This window comes from Plectrocnemia conspersa, unplaced genomic scaffold (genome assembly GCF_051122295.1).
Source record: "Plectrocnemia conspersa isolate PC_06_02 unplaced genomic scaffold, ASM5112229v1 ptg000011l, whole genome shotgun sequence".
NCBI lineage: Eukaryota > Metazoa > Arthropoda > Insecta > Trichoptera > Polycentropodidae > Plectrocnemia > Plectrocnemia conspersa.
The window spans coordinates 11,107,590-11,130,146 of NW_028277175.1; the positions used below are offsets into that span (position 1 = coordinate 11,107,590).

A 22,557-nucleotide genomic window follows, 5' to 3' on the forward strand; every position below is an offset into this window, starting at 1 on the left:
TCCAAAATAAGAAAGATTTGGCCCTCGAATTTAAAAAAAAAACTATATTTTTGGACAATTAATTAAAATAATAATAATAATTTCAATACTGGTAATACCGGTATTATCTGTTTTTTTCTTTCGGTAATACTGTATTGAAAATTCCGGTATTATTGCAATGCCTAATTGTGAATCAGGCCAAGATATGTAAAAGAGCTCAGGAAGAATAAGATGATATCATTGAAGTTCATGTTTATGCTTTATATATTATATTCCTACTAATTTTAATAAAGAACAAAAATTTTTACACCTCAGTAGAGATAATTTATAATATTTTTCCATCCACTTTTATAAAAAAAATCGAATTATCAAAAATGTCATAATAATAAGTGCACTTCGGTACTTTAAAAAGTATTATAAAATGACACTCAGTACACCAGGAAAAAATATTATTAATTTATTTGACTATTAGTTATGGAAAAAATTATCCAAAATTATATTAAAATATTAATTCAAGTGGTTAGCGCCAAATAAGAGGTGGAGCTAGTTCATAAAATTTAAGCATATTTTGCCTTTCCTTATAAGTAAATGCCGACATAGACTAATATGAGCATATAAAATTAAAATGCCATCATTAAGATGATTAATTAATATAAATATCATTAATTTTATCTAATTAATAAAATACTTTTCCTTGTACAGTAAGTTCTAATTATAACACAACCACAAATTATGAACCTTTAACTACCACACAATGATATCGCTATATTTTTTTTACTAGAAACAATACGCGATGTTATAATTATAATGATTATAATTGTGTGTAATAAATTTCCTTAATAATAAGTTTTAATGTATTACACAATAACTTACTATATATGGATTAAAGCTAAGGTTATTGCTTCAAGTTTGTTTAGTCATACCTCAGAGTTGAGATTATCTATGTAATTGGCTATAAATTAGTTTGTTTTATAGTATAGATAGGACCACGTGAATTTCGCCAAAGGTGGAGTTGAAACAGATTATGATGCTTAGTAAACAGCAAGAAGATTTTTTTAAATAGCATCCAGGGAATGCTGGAACTTCTTTCTTATAATATGTAACATATAATTGCAAAAAGCCTTACACAGTGCGCTTACAAATTTATTATCTTAAAGTTAGTCGCCTTTTATCAATCATTTGATAACTGAAGATGAGAAATGGGTGTTGTATGACAATAATCGTTATAGAAGACAGTGGTTATCCAAAGGTCAAGTAGCTAAATCTACCTCGAAGCCCGGGTTAACTATAAAATAATTATTTTGCAAAGGGATTGTAAATTGTGAAACTCGTTTGCACAATGAAGTCGAAGAATATATTTTTAAACCAAACAGATCAATACATTTATTTATGTTTATTAAGTACAATGAACGTTTGTGGGTTGCTCAACTTTAAAATAATATAGAACCAAATGGCTAAGCCATTTATCCTAAATAGATGACTTAATATCGTGATACAAGAACGCTTCGATACCCGCATGCAGAAGTCAATAGCGTTTAATTAACAAAACAATACTAAATTTACGATGTCCATTTACATTTTACACTTTTTTCAATTGGTTTTCCACCCCTTTTTTATGTATCGTATGAGAGATAAAATATCAACATAAATACATCTATAAATCGGGACATACATTCATAGCTTATTTTCTACTGAAGGTGAAGGTTATAATATAACAAGTATTTTTCTAAAATTATAAACAGGCTTTATTTCAGATATTATTAATCACCGCCTTTGTATAAATATATATTTTTTTTGCATCCTAATAGTTTAAAAGCACTTTAACCTCGGTCTATTTACCTTAATGAAAAATGCAGGCGTACACAAAATCAATACTTAACAAAGCCACTGAATGCGATTAACGTTAGTTAGCTTTTTTCTTGTCATTTATAATCGTCTATTTTTTCCGTCCAAATTGACCCCTCTTGCCCTCATGATAAAACACGTGGTTTTACCAATTAAATAATTAGCGTTGAACGATTGAAAAACGCGTTGGTTTTATTGCACATAGCGATATTTGATACGTGTACATGTGTATCGTAGTTTTTTTAATTAATTAACAAACAAAGCTTCATTTATCGTTTTATGGTGTAAAACGGTAGAGTATAAGTCAATCTCATTGAAATTCATGCGTGACCATGCTCAGTATATTTTAGTTACCGTTTTAGGTATACGTTATTAAATACAAATAAATACTATTGTAGAATGTTTAATGAGTTTCATTGAATATTTTTGTATTGTATGAATTCATATTTGATGATATGCATACGTAGTATTTTTAGCACACATGCGCTAAGCACAAAATGGCGGAAATATGTCTCTAAAACTCTAAACTAACACTCAATCGTTGTGCTAGAGTGCTAGACCAAGGGTCGGCAACCTGCGGCCCATGAATAATTGTATTGCGGTCCGTCGAATAAAAACGATTACTTTGATAAAAAATGTCATATATGTTTTGCTTTGTGATTTTGAGAAAAATTTTTAAAAGCTTCAATGTTGTTTTTATATAAAATAATTTGTGTATATGTTACAGTGAATTTATAATTTCGCTAGCATAAATATAGTTCCACTAACTCGGGTAGATAAAATGAATCAAACAAAGATTTACAATTTCAGTAAAATTGTATTTGTTTGACATTTTGTTACGTTCAACGGACAAATTCTGTGAATTTCAGTCATATTAGATACAGCCAATAAACATTCATTTCACAAAAATCTTTCAAGGCGTAAAAGTTATTTTTTTTAGAATAAGTGTTTCATTGTCTCGCATTTCGAAACATAATAAAGGCGCATAAATTCCCAAAGTTTTGGAGCGGCACTAGTCACTCGGGTATATTGAGAAAAAAACGATAAGTATACAAATTGTTTTATGCTGTTTTTTTAATTTATTGATACGCGAAACATAGTTGGACAATTGCTGATTTTGCCACTGCGCATACAAAAAAAAACAATCATTAAAAACTGCATTCCAAATTTGATTTTAAAACGTTGACTTACAAAACAGTTATGATTATTAAAAAAATGTGCTAATGATCGTAAATAAGTTTCTTATGCTCTCTCAAATGAACTCGAATTATTAGACCAGTAGGTATAGAAACAGCGAGTGAAGAAGATTTTAACCACACTTTTTTATGAAAATTACTTTTCATTAATACGTATAAAAAATATAAAAATATATCAAAAATTCCTTTTAATTTAAGAAAATGTTTAAATGTCTGCCCATTATTTAGTAAACGACATTAAAAAACTTCCGAACCTTCCCAATTGTTTGAATGTATACATATTACACCTATCAACTTTTTAAAATTTTTAATACATATTAAATTATTAATAAAACTCGCAAAGACAAGATAAATAAAATTGTTTTTGACGAAAACGGCAATAAGCAATTAAGACTTAATATATTTTAGAAACAATTAATTTCAATATTTTTTCTCTAAAGTTATAAAAATATAATTTTGTTTTAGTTAGGTTTAAAAAAATAAGATTGAGGTTTGAACGACTGTAATATTTTACAAGAGCCCTATAAAATGTAAATAAATAGTCATCCTAATATTCTAAGCAAGCAAAAATTTAATAAATAAAGAAATAAATCGATTATAGAATAGACTAAGTATCAATAGATCTTAGAATTAAAAAACTGAATTGTTTCAATTAACAATCAAATTCTGATAGTTTGTCAACTATACTAAGTTAATATTTTTAAATTGCAAAATTCTTTACATATTACAAAAAAATGTGCTTATTTGTGTCTTAAAACTACATTTACATATAATTTTGATTTTTTATCTAGCATTGTAACATATACATGTGTTTTAAGTTTCACCAAAAGCGTTACAATCACCTACAAGCAATAAAAAAACACCAAATTAAAATCAATATCAGTACATCAGTGACGATTATTTTTAAATAATTATATTAAAGGACAATTTAAAAGATCAATATATAAAATAATTGCATCATAAAACAAATTGTTTGTGTGTTACTATTGGATAGATTAATTCATTAATTATAACAATTAACACCTTATGAATAACTCTCTGCAATGAAACCAGTCCAAAGAAAATTAGCCTTACATTAATGCACAAAAAACTCGTCTTATGGAACAAATTGTTTATTTAAATGCACGTTCCCTGTAAAATAGCATAAATATTATTACATATAACATATAACTATTAATATAGCTTACTATCGACAGATGTCACTAGGCACGATTGTATTCGTGAGATTAGGAAAAACCTAATAAGTGTTGATCGATTTGAATTATAATTATATATTGGCTCACCAATTAAAAATTCAAAAACAATAGATTTCATATTCGGTTCGAACTTGGTCTTTCAGGTATTAGCACCGATTTACACCACTGGTTTATCCTGGTGGTTAAATTTAACTTATAGGGATAGTTGTGAATTCAATTTGTAAGCATTTGATATAAATATAAGCTAACGAGCTGAGATATGTGAATAATTTTTAAAAATTTTCAAAGGAGTCTCACGTTCTGTTATATTATAAAATAATTCAACTGTAGTTTTAAAATTACATTTTTAATTTCCAAAATACAAGCCAATTTGCAAATATTTTTAAACTACATTTATGTAAGTAAATATGCTTCGAGTTTTTATGTATTCGATTTACTCTACTTTTTGTTCAATCATATTTTTAAGCAATAGAGAAATACTTATATTGGACATAAATAAACTGATTTGGTATTTAAAGTTAATTGCTCAAATAACATTCGTTTTCTCTAACTTCACATTCGACAATTCAATGTAATGCATTTTAATGACAAAGAGAAAGCGAAAATAATTGAATTTATAAAAACAATAATATGTCTACGCGTAAATTACATATTATGTTAGATACATTATTCAATGAGAAAAAGTTTTGTGGTTTCATATCACGCATTGTAGCGGTTGCGCCTGAATGCTATATGATATGCAATAAATCAAATGATATGTCAAAATAATTGCATACTCAAAGGAGCGTTTTTTATTTGAACGATGTTTACATTAAAATAATATATAACGTAAATTGATGTTATCAGATATTTAATTAATTGAATAATAGACAAACAATGGCGTTGCCTGGAAGTAATAATTGGCTTATTCTGTATATTATCACGAGATTCAATTTCCTAAGAATGAGACAGAATACACGCAGGAAATCAATTTCCTACGAAGAAGATTGTATCTTCGTACCAGTTGTGCAAACATCCTCCGCACGCAGGAAACGAGATGATCTCGATTTAGCGTCAAGAGTTGTTTTTCTTGGTTTTAATTAATACAATAACGACTTTCGTTTTCCCTAAAAAAATACACGTAGGAAAAACCGTGTCACGAATTTTCCCACTATCGTACGCAACGGATGCATTGCGATTGTGTGATATAAAAATATGAGTAATGATGTCATTGTGCGGTGCTGTTGACATTATATCAAAAAAGCTTAATAACGATCGACATTTTGCTATTGCTCGCGTAATGTAGACTTTCTTTATTACTGGAATGCATAATAAGGTTGAGGAATTACAATTGCGCCGATTAAATTCTTACTGAAATTGCTCTAAATTAGTAATAATTAAGTGATATGTTATAATATTTTTTTGTAACCATTACTAAAGTACATGTATATACGAATTACGATGAAACTAATAAGTATTTAATTTCTAGTACATTTAAAAATATTTTTTTATTATATTTTTAACAAATTACATTTATAAAAAATAAGGACCAGTTTGTTTAACATGTCTGCTCTCATAGAGAAAGTGGAAATAATCACAAAAAAACTGATGAAAAAAAATTGACAACATTGTCAAAAAAGTCTATGTTAATTTATTCTTCAAAGCAGATATTAGATCTACTTTTTAATGTATGTAAATATATCCAAAAAAACAATTCCATAGTCAAATACAGTAGCTCTAGTGGAGTGTTAAAATGTAGCTGTGAAAGCAGGTGAGGTTTAAAAAGCAAAAACTAGTTGACAGTGCAAAACATCTACTACTGAGAGATGCCTACAAAACTATTTCACCCAAACATCCATACAGACCTTTGTTTTCTTATTATAAATATATTTTAGAACTACGGGTTTATTAACAGAGTTTATTACATCCCAGGATTTCAAGAATCCAGGGAGTGTATATCTGAATTACAACATAATATAAAGTCGAATATGAGAAACACAAGTACGTAAATAAATGTTTTATCGCATAAGCATTGTGCATTGTGTTTTATTATTATTATATGTGACGTTAAAACAGATAACAATAAATTAAACAATTAAAAATCAATCGATAGATCATATTTTGGAAATCCTGTTGACTTCACAACAATTTTTAGCACTGAATCATTGAATTTATTCGTAATACATGTGTATCATAAAAATGTAAACATACTAAAATATAAGTGATTCAAAATAAGATTAGTTCAGAATAATCGTTCAAATACAGATTGTATTGGGTAGTGCCATAAATATGCACAGTTTTTACATTATTAATATCAGATTACTAAGTTTGTTCCGACATATTTTGCCATTTGCATGCGCAAATTCCAAACAGTCTCAATATGTGAATCGAATCCATATTATGTAAATATTGTATTTTTATACAGGGTTGAAGATCGAACGCTTTGCGTGATTGGTTAGAGATAAATACAAGTCTATCTATTGATTCGATAGCACATTCAAGGATGTGTTCAAAGTAAACTGATGGGTACCGCTCCATCCATCAAGAAATGTATTTTTCACACAATGTTACTGTGCTTATATTTTCTAGCATCTTTCTTGATCAAATTGTGTAACAGTACGTGGCTAATATGGTAAGAATAAACGTGCAAAGAATAATTTTGGAGAAATATTCTTTAACGTTAAATAATAACATCAATATTTAGTATATGTTTAAGATATGTAAGATTTGAGGCAAATAAATATCAAATTGTTTAGTTTTGAGAGTATAACTCATTAGTAATGACTTTCTCGAAGAATACAGTGTCAAAATAATTTTCTAAGAAAATGATAAATGTAGGAAAATCAGAAACACGAATTGTTAGTTTCTTCTGCGCGCGCTCAACAGATGGCAGCACCGGCAAACGTCAAAGGTTTTCAAGTTTCGCCGCCATATTTGAAATATTCGTTCAGTAATACTGCGTAAAATATGAACACAAATATAGGTATAAGAAATGAACGTTGTAAATTACGTTGAACCGCAAATCGGCACAAATAAACGCGCGCGACGATGCCGTTGCCGTTGCCAGCGCATGCCAGCGCCCACCGACGACTGATATGATACGACAGAAAATTCAATATCGTGCTGCGGTTTGCGACCATAGATATATTCCCGCTTCCTCCCAATACGGTGCTGCTTGCTAACATTTTTGCGCCGTACGCATATTAATCGATTCAGCGTAATAACTATAATTTTTATAATGATTAACTTAACCGATAGCAGAAATAAACGATGCACGTCGGTAAAACGGTCGCTCGCATTATCGACTCAATTATTTTGGAAAAATAGTTTTTAATTTTTAATCACTATGACCGTTTTCTTATCGATTTATAAAACAAGAAAGAGTCAAATGACTGTAATTTTGTTTTTTAATGGATTGCACTTTATTATCATAGTTTTGCACAATTTTCTATTACGAATTAAGATAATTGATAACATGCTTGTCATAAGTGCTGATAATAGAAAATATATCATATTTTTTCTGTTTAAGTTAAGCTACATATTGTAGATATAAATAATATTATTTAATAAAAAATGATGTTATATTGTATTTTGCTTACACATATGATAGAACATATTGTTTATTTGTAATAGAAAATATATAATATTTTCATAAACTACTTTAAAATAACAAAATTTCGGAGCTGATGAACGAATGGTGTGACTTTTGCAGTTATTTAAATGCAGGAATAGCTGTCTGTATATTATATAAATATACACTAACAATGCATGTGGCAGTGTTGAATAAGTCGAGAAAATCGAGTGATTATTTTTTGCCAAGGTGCCAAGTGATTGTCGATTGACTGGTGAGCGAGTTCGGTAGTAATTATTTATGAAACCTCCTTTATACATGTTATTCGAGGACGCTTGGACGAATAGGAACGAATGATAATTGAGAGCCCATCGCGTTACTGTTTATCTTCACCTCTTATCTATCACTTTGTGAAAGCCTAAGTTTTAAGGTAACCTCAAGTTGGAAGATCTGAAAATAATGAACAAAAAAAACTAGTATCATTTACGCCTCAAAGCTTAAAAATTAAAGAGTTTAAACGGTTTTTGTAGTAATTTATGGCTTACGAAAGTCAGTGCTGCTATTGTGCAGTTCTTGGTTGTTCTGAAATGTCGATTTCGCCAATATTTTGTTAAGCCAAACCTATGTTTGCAGTTTTAAAATTTCACAAATACCACTAAAATTTAGTTACATCGTTAGTTTTCTCCAAAAAAGTGTCGTTTTTTAAATAAAATTGAATCCGTTTTTAAATACAACTTATTAAAATAAAATAAAATACTTTATTTTCTGAAAGAGTGAATGAACAAAAACAATTACTGCAGAAATAAGCTGATGAATAGAGAAAAATGTTGACAAATGTACCTCAGAAATAATAAAAAAACGATACCGCCCTGTGTAATTACACATGCCGGTACCACCCCTCAGGTAAACCGACTAATATTTAAGAGCACGCTGAGATTAAAATTATCGTAAAACTTGAACAAAAAAATAATGGCAACATTATACATCACTACATTAACAAAAACAGTATATATAATTTTTTATCATAACCAATCATAAAATTAAAAAACGACTTTTACAAAATAGATAAAACCGACGATACCAAAAAAATAGATCTTTCATGAAAGAACCAAAGATACAGCTGAAATAATCAGTGTGTAATTTGACACATAAATGTTTATCTATGGCATAACAATATTATTTTTAAATATTATATTATGTGATTTGCGCAAGGTAAGTAGCATAAAATTGACCTCATAGACGACTAACGGTTTTTCATGTGACTCAATTATGATAACCGCATATTAATCAATTGAAGGACCATTCAAGAGACAATCCCATAGTTGTTGAGCATGTCACATTGCTATGACATCGAACATCCTCGTTGCTAAAACATAATTATATATTAATTTGAACAAAATTTCTTATATTTTCTATTAGCTTCACCTTAATTCATATAAATATTCAATGTAACGTTATATGTACGACAAAAGACTGAGCTCGCATATCAATTTCTTGTCTAATTATGCATCATTACCTCTAATAGTTTAGTCAAGTTTGCACACGCAAGATCGCTTTTCCACTCATCTAGCGTTTATAAACATATACTTCATCTGGCCGATCGGTGAAACGAGAAAGTCATCTTAGATTGAAGAAAATACACGAGAAATTACTGCATCACATGAAAGTGATTTTTATATCGTAAATCGTCCAAGTTCCATGAGACTTTTACTATTGCAATAAAGACCACATACTAGAGTGATTTAAATTTAGAGCTAATTGCGGAATTTATACGTAAAAGAGTAATACAAAAAATGGAAAATATCAGCTTCACAATAATTAAACTGAGATTGAAAGCTAAGGTTTCTAAAACAATGAGAGAAGCTTTCATTATATATAAATAAAAATATGATATATCTTATTCACAATTAAAAAATATTTTTTAACAATGGAGAAGTACTTAATAGAATTTTTTTATTTACTTCACATTTTACAGTGTATTAAATAATTATTCTGGTATTGACCGTCTGCTTCTTCGAGCGTGACGGCGGAATCGAACCGCGTTGAGAAAATTCTCAGTGCGATTGCGTTTATTCTGATGACTCGAATTACTCAACAGGTTAATTGCAGCATCATCATCATCATCAACGGAAAGAGATCTTGTGAATAATTCATCTAGCAAAAAAGCTCTGACACTTTCACCTACCGCGGGACGTGTGCCTCTCTTTGTAACCAAACACCCGCCATTGTTATAAATGGTAACACGATTACTCAACGGGATCTTATTATGTGTACACAACATGTTGTATTATGTTTGCTTGTGTAAATATATTGTGTTACTTTTACTCTTGTCTACATAAAAAGTTGTGTATAATTAATTGCATTTTAAATAAGGAGATTGTCGCAACGATAATAAAATTTAAACAAACAGGTCTTATGCGAGTCTTCAAACGTTCTACTTTTGAAAGGCATATCTATAACTAGCATTATGTCCTTGACCCATACTTTTTTACTAAAAAATATAGTGCTATACTATAAAACAACCGATTGAATATTTGGTCAAAATAAGTATTAAATAATTAATATATCTGTGTTAAAACTGGAAATGCACTAGTTAATTTCGGTAAAAAAAATGCCAATGTCGTCATTCTATTGAATGTGTAATACATGCTTCGGTACCTGTTTTGATGCACTTGTTCGGTACAGACCTTTTAGTGCTTTAATTTGGATGCAGATGCTTTTAAACCTGTTAATGGATACCGTTTATTAGATGTCTTCTCAGTCCATTTTAAGCTGAGGAGAAAAAACTTCGTTCTCAGCAAGTCCAAGGAACGACACAAATAAATTGATACTATCGGTGCCGGAACTCACTTCTTGTCAAGCATTTTACTAAAAAAATATAATTAAAATTAAATTTAAAGCAGCTATTTCTATGCCACGAACCGCATATATTTTTTTAAATTATATAAGAGATTCATCTATTTCAAAATTTACTGATATGAGAGTATTGGTCAAAGTATATTAAAATCGAATTTTGGTCAATAGGAGGGCGCAAAAACAATGATCATTTCTCAGAAGTAAAAAATTCACGTCAAAAGCAATAAAATCGTGCCGTCGCCGTCGCAATGCGACGGCGACGGCACGATTTTATTGCTTTTGACGTGAATTTTTTACTTCTGAGAAGTGATCATTGTTTTTGCGCTCTTCTATTAGTCAAAATTTGGTTTATATATGCTTTATTTGACTCTAAGAATATTTCAATTATAAAAGTTTTAATATGAACGCTAGATAAACAGGGGCGGTATTTGGAGGACATGTAGAACGACCACTGACTGGCCAATTTTTGCCACCTCCCCGGAAAAAGTTGAAATGACGTCCCTGCTTGAATTAAATTAGAATTGACTCATAATATATAGATGATAATTTAAATGAGCAATGTATAAAATAATTGTTGCATAAAACAAATTGTTTATGCATTACCGTTAGAACGTTGATCAGAACAGTGAACACCCCATGAATAACTCTCTGCAACGAATCTTTTTTCAATGAAAAAATCCAGACATTTGCTTTACATAAATGTACAAACAATTAATTTTATGCAACAAAGTATTTATTTAACTGCATTATATCTCTTAAATCCCTGTTAAATCAAACCTTTAAATGCATATATACGAGGTGTGAGTAAAAAATGCGATGAATGAATTTTTATAGGAGTAACTGCTAACACTACATCCATTTGAAGTAATAAGTCCGATAGCCTGATCCATTGAGATAGTCAGTGTCAAGTTTGAACAAGTTGTGACTTGTCAGCTGACTTCCAGAGCCGAAAGAATTAGGTCGTGTGTATCGCGCATCATGGATTTCGACCAACGCGTTAACATTAAGTTTTGTTTTAAGTTGCAAAGACGTGCCAAAGCTCGTGAAATTTTAAAATTTACACTTAAAAATAAGTAAAATGAAAATAATGACGTCATATTTCCGTAAAAATAACAAAATGAAATGTTACGCAGATTGTCAATGTTTTTTAAACATTAAAAATACTGTAAAAATGTGCCGGAACGCCGTTCCAACGCGTTACATGACAAAAAAGCCCTGGATAGTACTAATTTCACTGCAACAATTACAGATGGTCCTGACAGAACCATATCGACCATATATTCAACTGGTAAAATACTAAATTTATGTGAATCGTATATAAAACCTTTCATCAAAAAAGCAATTACATGTAACACAGGTTTTGCCCTAACCTTTAAAGTTTTTATACCGTTACGTATTCAATATGTATTGAATATTATATAATACATACATAGATATATTAAATCAATCATATATGTATGTACGTTGCCATGAATTTAATCAAATCATAAACTTATACCAAAGAAGACTCGAAATATTTCATACATGGCTGGAAGAACTTGAAAGATAATAATTAAATTTCGAAAATTTAATCAAATTGTTCATCGTAAAAAAGTTTCACTTCAAAATATATTTATCAATCGTGATAATTTCAGCATTCATCATTTCGAAAGTTAACTGTAAATAATGTGAATTCGAAACTTTCGATCTGTGGTTACAGATTGCCGTTACAATTATGTAACAAGAAAAGGTTAACGAATTGCAGTTTCATATAATAATCAATAATTTGGCGTTAAAAGTACATATTAGTAGCTTAAAATGTTTAATATAAAATATAATTAATAGCTTAACTGAACTGTCACGCGAATGTAATGAGCACAGTTTTGCAATGGCAAAGAAAATTTTCGCACACAATTCATTGTTTCAAATAATATTTCAATACTCTTCCGTCGTATGTGTATTGTTTGATTTTTTCCATACATTTACACCTATATTTATATGCAAATTGATTCATTTTGTTTCCTTTTCGCTATAAACAGAGCGTGAGTCGTTTTAAAACACAGAAAGTGATTTTTATCATTCATATAGTAATTAAAAATATATAATACAACAAAGAGTATTTAAGAAAAATATCATTCGGTTCTTATCTAGCACTTTTTAAAGTCCTATTAAAATAAATAATATATTAGTAAATTAAATATATTTGTTCATACCATATCAATTACATCGTTTCTTCGTTTATATCATAAATATTTCTAAGAAGCACTTGAAATGTAATGCGGTAATCAGAGAAGCAAGTTGTTATCAATGCAAGTTTACACAGAAATAATTTTAAATTTTCAAAGAAATGAACAAAGCAGTATTAAAAAAGATCTATATTTTGAACGACTAGTTAAATTCTACGATATTTTTTTTTTTTTTTTTATTTATTTATTAACGTAATTCCGCATGAGTATAAAATTACTCACTCTACGGTTACATTTTATTACAGTTTTATGTTAAATATGAAAAATAAAAACTTATACATTAGAAAGTATAATAAACATATTTAAACTCTTATCAAAATAATAAGTATAACAAATTATAAGAATGTACATACACATATACATACATTCATACATATGCATATATACATATAAATATACAAACATAAACATATACACACATTTTTTTTTTTTTTAAAGTTCGATGAATTTTTTTAAAAAATATTTTCTTATTTCTTTAAAGTTATTTCTGGTTGATATTGGTAAATCATTATATGTTTTAAAAGCTATATATTTTAAAGAATTTGTTCCAAACTTTACTGAAAATGGTTGATTATTCGGAATCTAGTGAATACAAAGTAAGAACTAGATGTAGGTCAGAGTGCAGAAACATTAAATTTATAATATTACGGAACTATGTTTTATTATCAAGGCAGATATGAGAGTGATTCTAAATGATTGCCATTCATTGGTGATGTGACTGAGTGTCACATCTTTCATAAGTCCTTATGCCTGCACTACACTCCCTGGAAATTGGCCAAGGTTGGCCAAAGACGGAGAATATAGTGAGTTAATTCGGTCGAGTTCGGTTCTGCCCGCTCTAGTTGTCCGACGTTACCGAGAGGTAAAGTGGGGGTAATTCAGTCGACTTAGCCAGCTTCGAGCGCTTTCGAGCATTGTCGGCATTATTTTCCGAGTCAAAGGGACCGAAGTCGGAGCTGCTCTTTCGAGCGCGAGCGGTGAGATACTTCCCCTTTTAAGTGACGACAGTGAGAGATATGGTGGTTCGCAAACTGAGATAGAACGAGTAACTCGCTTCAATTTCAGTATGCGCGTAGGCGTCCTATGGTCAACATGCATGTCAAGCGCTGCATCGTGGTCACGTGGTAAAGTTATAATACCACATGCTTATCGGGGACTTCAACAGACTCTTACTGGCATCTTTGAATATTTTAGGGCACCAAAACGGATTAATTATATTTTTGATAGTATATTCTTCTAAAAGATATCGTTATTATATTTTTTTTCATATAAAATTAAATAATTAGTGGTACTTGATTTTGTTTAAAAAAATCGTTTCGAATATCCTTATGTATTTTCCTAGATCGGTTTATATAAATGTCACAACATAACGAATTCTTATTTAGAATCGATGGCGACAAATTCTAGGATAGTCACAGATGTGGTGTTCGTATTCTGAAGTATCATTTTTATGCCTTATGGCATTTTGCAAAAGCCGACAAAGATTTTGCGTAAATTGAATATTTACGACCGAAAAGTTTTCATTGATATTGTATTGGTGAGTGCTCACACAAACTTTTATAATTATCAGTAGCTAATTATAATAATATGACAATTTAAAAATTGCGACTATTTGGCACTCTTTTCGATCGCGCGCAAATATGCTGGCTGTACGTGTCAGAAGCTGCCGTCCGGACGGCATATGAAATTTGCGACAGTGTGGTCGCTTACTCGAAGTCGTAGGTCTCGGCCGACTTCAGTTGTGACTTCGGTTCGGACAAGTTTCAGAGAGTGTAGTGCAGGCATTAGAGGAAACTTGACGAATAGTATATGAGACGTATTGAGATCTAATCGTATTAGACTCTAACTCCACCTCCAAATCATCACCTTTAGGGAAAGCTGAATTCAAGTCATTAGCAACCGATCCATAATTGATAATAAGATGATAATAATTTAAATAATGCGTATTTGCTGCGAAGTTAACAGCATTTTTTCTTAGACGAGTTTTGAAGCTTATAAAGAAAAGGTCTGCGTGGCTATTGTGCAAATCTGTGTGCAATGCCAATTTTAATGTTCTGTTGAACTGTACTATTGTCGCAAATTAAATAGCAAATTGTGCAAAAGTCGGTGGCCGCTTGTATTACTATGGACTTATAATATGATAGTATTGGTCAAAGTATATTGAAACTGAATTTTGGTAAATAGGAGGGCTGCGAAAATAATTATCACTTCTCAGAAATCAAAAATTCACGTAAAAAGCAACAAAATCGTGTCGGCGCCGAAGCATTGGGAAAGAGCGTTCTCACTGCGACGGCGACGGCAAGATTTTATTGCTTTTGACGTGGATATTTGAGTCATATATATATTCATGGAAGCGAACAATTTTTTCATTATCGACAAAAACCTTTTAAAAATTGTATTTATGTATGTGTATGTGTGTTATGGTGTAATTTTTTTTTTAATTTAAATTTTAATTTTTATATCTTAAAATCTATGAGCTCTTTACTTTTTCTTTATTAAATAAGATAGCGGATCAGACCAGCTTACAAAAAAAATTTTTAATAAAAGTTGCACGTTGAAATGATAAAAATTAACGATTGAGAAGCTACAAGTAAATAAGCAACAACGTCCAAAAAACCATTACCAACATTATTAATTAAGTTAATACATGAAAATTTTAAATTTTGATTTAATAACGTTTATAGCTAAGTAATTTTGAATTACTAGTACTATATTAAGGTATATGAAAATGCAATAGCTCAGGGCAATCTATCTCAACATCTAAAAAATTAATAATACAAGATTACAAAATCAAAACTTAGAAGTTGATGAATATTTAATGAAAATAGTAATCATATTGTGAATTTCCAATGGGAATGTTCAGTTCGTTATTAATTAGCTGTAATAAAAAATTGGTAAACCTTTTAAATTAATATAAAATTAAATTTGACCTTAAATTATTACCAAAACGAAATACTTAATGTTAACCACCTGCGGTATTTAACTAATAATAAACATTAAGTATAATAGATTTTAATAAAAAGTACTGCTTTTTGCAGAAGGTCACATATTTATTTTTACAGCTGGCGTTTTATCTGACAAACAGATTTTTAGTCAATCGATAATTTTACCCAAAAACCATATATATTTTTTTAATATTATAAAGATCAGTTTATAAGACTCTTGCTTTTTATATACTAAAACATTTCTTAAGTTAACCAAAAAAAAATATTCAATAGTAATTTTTCAAATAATTAGGGAATATAATTATAATAAGAATGTATATAATTAACCATGTAATTAATACATACATATATACCGTGCCCACGTTACCAAAATTTCTGGATATTTTACTGACAAACAAAAATTTTACTTTAACATTTTTTACTATAATAATTAAATAAAAATAAGCTGTATTTTTAAATAGCATACTTTCGAAGCTCTCAAAATATTAACAACGGGTATGCGAAAATCTACTGCTAAGCTCAAACCTAAAATACGTACATATTTTATTTTTCATTAAATGTCATATGACAATAGAGAGGTTTCTAAAATATGTATAGTCAATTTAAAAAAACCGGAAGTATGGTAAACCTATGTATTAAATCGATTTATTTACTGATCAGTCACGAAACGCGTCACACGGTAGTGACATATCATGTGTGCCACATTAGCTTATGTATCGTTGCGTAACCGAAGAGTTTAAGCTATTTTAATCTTAAAAACTTTACTACAAATATATTTTATTGTATTTTATATATCTTTCTGAAGCCTTAAAGCTTATGAGCATCAAAAATTCCAGTCGTTTTTTTGTGTCTATATACACAATGCACGTGTTTGAACACCACAACTGCATATAATAGACACTTTGGTGTGCGGATGAATAAAAACACACTTCATTTCCCGGTTGAACGACCTCTCCTCACATTTACCACTGATTGTAAAAAACATACTCATATATAAACCAAGAACTGTTAAGAGTAACGTGATAAACGATCTATATTGACCTTGTTCGTAACGGGGTCGTTCTTTCGGTAATTAATTCATGGCACATATAGAATCGATAGCAAAGTACTTCTGCAAAGATTCCGTTATTCGAAATTGACATTTTGAGAACCGCAATTAACGACCTTTACCACTTTTACGTGACGTATAGAGACGTTTCGACATTTCTACTGTAGATTTTATTGGCGATAATAAATCGGGCAAACGCGATTGGTTATACACAGGATCGTAAAAATTTAACGCGACGTACTAATTTAGTAAAATATATTTTTTTTATTTTCAAAACTAATAATACATAATCTAAGAAGGAAATACTTTAAATTGTTGTTGAAGTGACGTGTCATTGATACTAGTTTTTATGATATTTATTCGCATAGCGAATTTATAACAAGGAAGCGTGCTCAAAACGAGTTCATAGACTCTGAAATTTTTTTGTAATATTTGCAACAATAATTAATAAATTGAGTGCTAAAATTAAATCGCAAATTTATTGGTAACGTGAAATTTGAAATATTTTTTTACGCTTTTAAATTATTTTTAATACCGCAAATGTTAACAAATATGTTTGTTTTACTTTTAGTGTTTACACAAAAGTGGTTTTATAAGAATAGATAACTATTTAAATATATTTTATAGTTCAAAGGTTCAAAAGCGACAATATAAATAAAAAAAAACTGAATACAAAATAAATTATATTTTATCGTAAAAATAACCTTAATATAATATTTTTTTTAACTATTTTAAGTAATTATAAAATGTGTTTAATTTCAATTTGCTGATATATTAATCGCAAATAATTTATAGAAGGGTAAAAAATATTATTTCAAATTTAATTTACTACTTAAACTGTGATGCTAAATTCATTTTATAAATTAATATAAATTATATTCGTTGAAAAATCAATGAAAAACTAACCAAGCCTAAAGTAAATCATTTACATATGTAAAATTAATACAACTAAACATGTTACCCAAGTTATCTAAATCATAAAATAAATATATAACCGGACCTGATTTACGTAGTTGCCATTAAATAGATCCATGTGTAATAACAGCGGGTTAAGGAGCTGGATAGCGACAAGCATAGGTGAGTTGGCTAGTGCGGACGTTCTGGCTCTAACAGGTATGAGAAGAGGACGCAATCGTGACCCGATACTAATATTCATCACACTATAAGTGTGTGGTCGACTGGCGCCGAGCTTCAACAGCACCCTTTAATATTATGCTTAGTGACATACAATTATCTGCAAGAGGGGCGCCAGTCCACCACACGCTGGACTCCCGCCATCCATCAGTGTGGGAGTTGGGTTAAATCCCAAATCTACAAAGCACTATGTCTTAATTAAATCGTATTATGAGTTTTAATCAAGTTTTTTTTGCAATAACTCGATAACATACTAGATAAATACATATTTTTGTATCTAAAATATTGTCATACGGAGCAAATGTGGTATTTAAACATTGAGAGCCACGAAGTCATCAAACATTTAAGATTATATTGTATTAATTGATCTTTTAATTTAGTATGACGACTATATTCGTCATAGAAAATTATATATTAAATGCGCGTGACGAGTTAGCTCGTCGTGCATAGTATGAAGCGTATCACGCTCCATACTAATACATCTAAACACACATTTTTAAACCACCATGAGATCGTCAAATAACACATCGTGCCAAATGCGGGACAGTTACATAATTTCAATGGATTTTTTTTATGTATTCGATACTCCCCCAGAATTATAGCTTAGTCTACGTTCAATAAATGAACTCTATTGCATAGTGTTACATATTGTGTTTTCAAATTATTCCGATAAATCCTATTTAAAAAAATCGTTGGGTGCAGATGTGTCACATTTTTGGGAATTTCAAAATTTGTTTTCATTAGTGCTAGTGGATATAAAACGAAATAAAATTAATTAATATACTCCAAAAATTTTGATTTCTATTTTTTGTAATAGTTGCATAAAATAAACAAAACATGCAATTATAGACACTGGTCCATATTGACCAAGAGAAACAGATTTAAAATGCCGAAATGCAATGTGTAAAATATGTGTTGTGGTCTTATGTTTTAATAAGAAGAAAACCTGTTTTAAGAATTTCCACTTGTAAATATTTTTTATATGTTTTAATTTTAATATATTTTTTTCTGCATGATGTTGCATATTTACAACAACTTTTTCATTCAATTATTTTTTCAACTCCACATTTTTAATTGTCAGCTATAATTTTTTCTTGTTTTATTTTATTGGCTTTTCATAATAAAATTAATTTAATATAACGTTTCTATATTTTTCGTTTTTGAATATGACGATAAAATACAAATTGATCGCATTTCAAATGGGTATGACGACTTATTCCGTAATCACGATAATTGTAATGGGCGTGACGAGAAATCACGTCAACGCGAAAAAAAAGTCTTTACTATAGACTAATAATTTTAAAGTTGTCATAAGTAAATTCCCCAATTGAAAGTATATTCAACGTTTTTAATGGTATATATAAGTTGAACTGAAACATATATTTATTTGAATTGAATTGAATAACAACCTATGTATGCAAAATCAATGCAAAGCTAATGAGGTACGCGATGCAATATTGATTGCGAGTATATATTATTTTATATTTAAACTATTTTAATAAGAACATTTAAAGAAATAGTCATTTTACTTCTACAAAACATCATCATTTAAAAAATGGCGTTCAAAAATAAAATTTTATTTACAGATAAAATTAATTTTTGACACATATTTTAACTAAAAACTTATTAAGACGGACTGAAATAGTAATCGTTTCTAAAATTAAAATAAATAACTAATATAAGGAATATTCTGTTTATCATACAAACTCTTATTTCATACATACATATTCTCAAAGCATCGTTAAAACCCGATCTTCTGTATTCCTTCAACAGAAATTTACATAAAAACGATTACCGTGAAATGTCAGGCGACATTACAAACAAGCAAGCTAAACGAACTTAATTATACACAGTTTTCGCAGCAAAAAAATATGCATAATATTACACAAAAGTATGTATTAATATAATAACTAGTGAACGTAAAATAATCTATCTCAAGGGCACAGGCGAGTTATGCAGTATCCTCCTCGTTAGAACTGATAGTACCAGTTGTCTGAGATAACGGTATTCGGAGGTATGCGTGGACCTCCGAGCGTGTATTTTTTGACCTATTTTGAACTGTATATTATATTAAATATGTATACGTATACGTTGAAAACATAAAGCCATAATGAACACGTTTGCATTATCAATAGTATAATTAAATAGCGCAGAGGTTATAAACCTGACACGCAGATTTTTTTTACACACATGTCACGCGGCATGATGTAAACGTTTATTGATAGTGTTATATATATTTTAATATAAATATGTCATTTTTATCAATTGTGTGTTATAAAGTCTCATTGAAAAATCTAAATATATATATTAATAAATTCACGTAAATAAAGAAAAAAATAACTATTAATAACTAATACTAATAAATAATTTATAATAAAATTTTAACACATTTTTAAATTGTTTAATATGTATTTAAAATGTTTCTCTTTTTAATAACGAAATTTAGTAATTCAACTTTATCACACAAATTGTAAATCGCTCCTTCGTTGACCTTCTTAAAAGGTTATTGCGCAAAAATAAAATCACATATATTCTTAAGAGGTTGCTTAATTGCTTATTTGGCATATGATATGTTATATTATTTTTATAATAATTTTAATCAAAAATATTATTCTTAATAATGTACATAAATATAATATATATATCATTTCAAACGTATGTTTGTAATACGTCACTAATTGATTCCAATTATACGATTCGTACATTCTTGTTAATGGTCATATATGCACCTTAGTCAAGGTTGGAATGATTCTCATTGTACTGTTATTAGGAGCAACGTTTCTACATTTTTAGATCGATAAAAATCACGTTAACATGGAACCAGTTGCGCAATGAAAATACTCATTTATCGCAAATTGCTCTATATTGTGCAAAAAATAATGGAAAAAAGGGAAGTGAAAGGTGGTGGTCAAATGATATGGAAAATGTGCATCATCAACGAAACGTTACATAACAACCGTCACGATTGTAAGCAAACTTTGGTTATTAGCGTTAAATTTCCGGCCTTGTCGCTTATGAAAATGTTATATAAAATATCGATCATATCGACACAAATAGAACGATATAATAGTATTCACGTGAAAATCTTTAAACTATAATAATAACTATATATATATATATGCTAATGTCACTATCGTAAACGTTAATGACACTAGCATACCTGAGCACTTGTTATTTAAGTAAACATTTGCATTGAGAGCGAAATCTAACACACATTTTACTTTAAGCTGTATATTAATAATATTGACAAAAGTATTCACCGTATTGAAATGAAACATATTTTTCGTGTTCTATCATCGCATTCTTATCAAAATTCATGTTATATGACATAGTTCATGATATTTAGATTCTGATTGATGAATTTATTTTATTATGTACAATTTAATTTTATAATTTAGTGCATTTATATGATTTATCGTTGAACCTTTGATGTTAAAACATTAAAAGAAAGGTCATTTGAAGCACTTTGATGTTTCATAAATTAAGCTGTTTTAAAGATATGTATTTAAAAACTCTTTTTAAATATGTATTCTGAGCAAATAAAGAGTTGCAAAAAAATATTTTTGCTACCCTTTATTTGCCCAGAATAAAATAAATATCTATAAACAATAAATGAACACGTAAACAGAGTTACTCTAATCTTTCACAACAATCAACTGTCGCAAATATTTAGACATCCTTTTTATGACGATCTAAAATAATAATTAAATTTCACGATAATAAAAACCACAATACAGTCGCTAATATATCACAACAATTCGCTATTTTTTCCTTGTTTAAAATAATGGTGTCATCATGATTATAATTAAAATAGCATTCATATATAGATATTATGCTGAAATTTTACGGTGTCAAAAATTCAACAAATTAATTTATTCTTAGGTTAATCGTGTCATGTTTATCAGTTTAAAATTACCTTATGATAATGGGGTCCATCTAGCAAATTGTCGACACTGGTTGATCGTTGCCTATATCCCAAATTCCTGCTGTCCAACACGCAGGTCAGCTCATCCAAATATTGAAGGTTCATCATCTTGCCACAGTTTCACTGATACCGCTCACAAACAAACATGTTTTTTCACGCGCACAACACAGTTTTTCTTTTCAATTTTTGAAACGTCAGGATATCACCGAAGGCTTTTCACTTTCACCTTCCTGTCACGATTTTTTTATTATTTTTATACGATATTAAAACACAATACATCAGCATCACCAACGAGACGACCTTCGTCGCTCGAAGCGAGATCGCTACTAAACACGTTCGCCGCAGAGCTAAAACAACTGCAATTACGAACTTACCTACGACTTTGTTACCTAGCTTGTACGTATATCTATTCTATACGTATATGTGAACCAGCTATATATTAGAATTATGAATAACAATCGTTTTTTAAGAGAAGGGAATCGGTTATGCAACGTAAGGTCAAAGGTGTAAAGACGTATTTTAATCATTTGGTTGAGATGATTGTATCAATGAAATAACAACTTAATTATAGTGAGAATTTATTTTTTAATAGATTCAATGTTAAATTATATATTTTTAAATAAAAACATATAACAGCAAGTCGAACATATTGTATTAC

General features: G+C 29.3%; 1 protein-coding gene across 5 annotated transcripts in view; it reads right to left on the reverse strand.

Annotated features, from left to right (window-relative positions):
- LOC148229504 (rho GTPase-activating protein 15-like) overlaps positions 1–22,227 on the reverse strand; it is a 47,263-nt gene extending 25,036 nt beyond the window's left edge. For 3 of the 5 annotated variants that reach the window (XM_088198328.1, XM_088198324.1, XM_088198325.1), the window contains exon 1: positions 7,206–7,287. Coding sequence is in view for 2 of the 5 variants with exons in the window: in XM_088198326.1 (XP_088054452.1) it covers positions 21,891–22,007 (117 nt within the window). In the remaining 3 variants the exon portion in view is untranslated. Of the gene's footprint in view, positions 1–7,205; positions 7,288–21,890 lie in introns of those variants that run through there. The other 2 variants (XM_088198326.1, XM_088198323.1) reach the window with 1 other exon arrangement.
- Between the last annotated feature and the right edge of the window lie 330 nt (positions 22,228–22,557).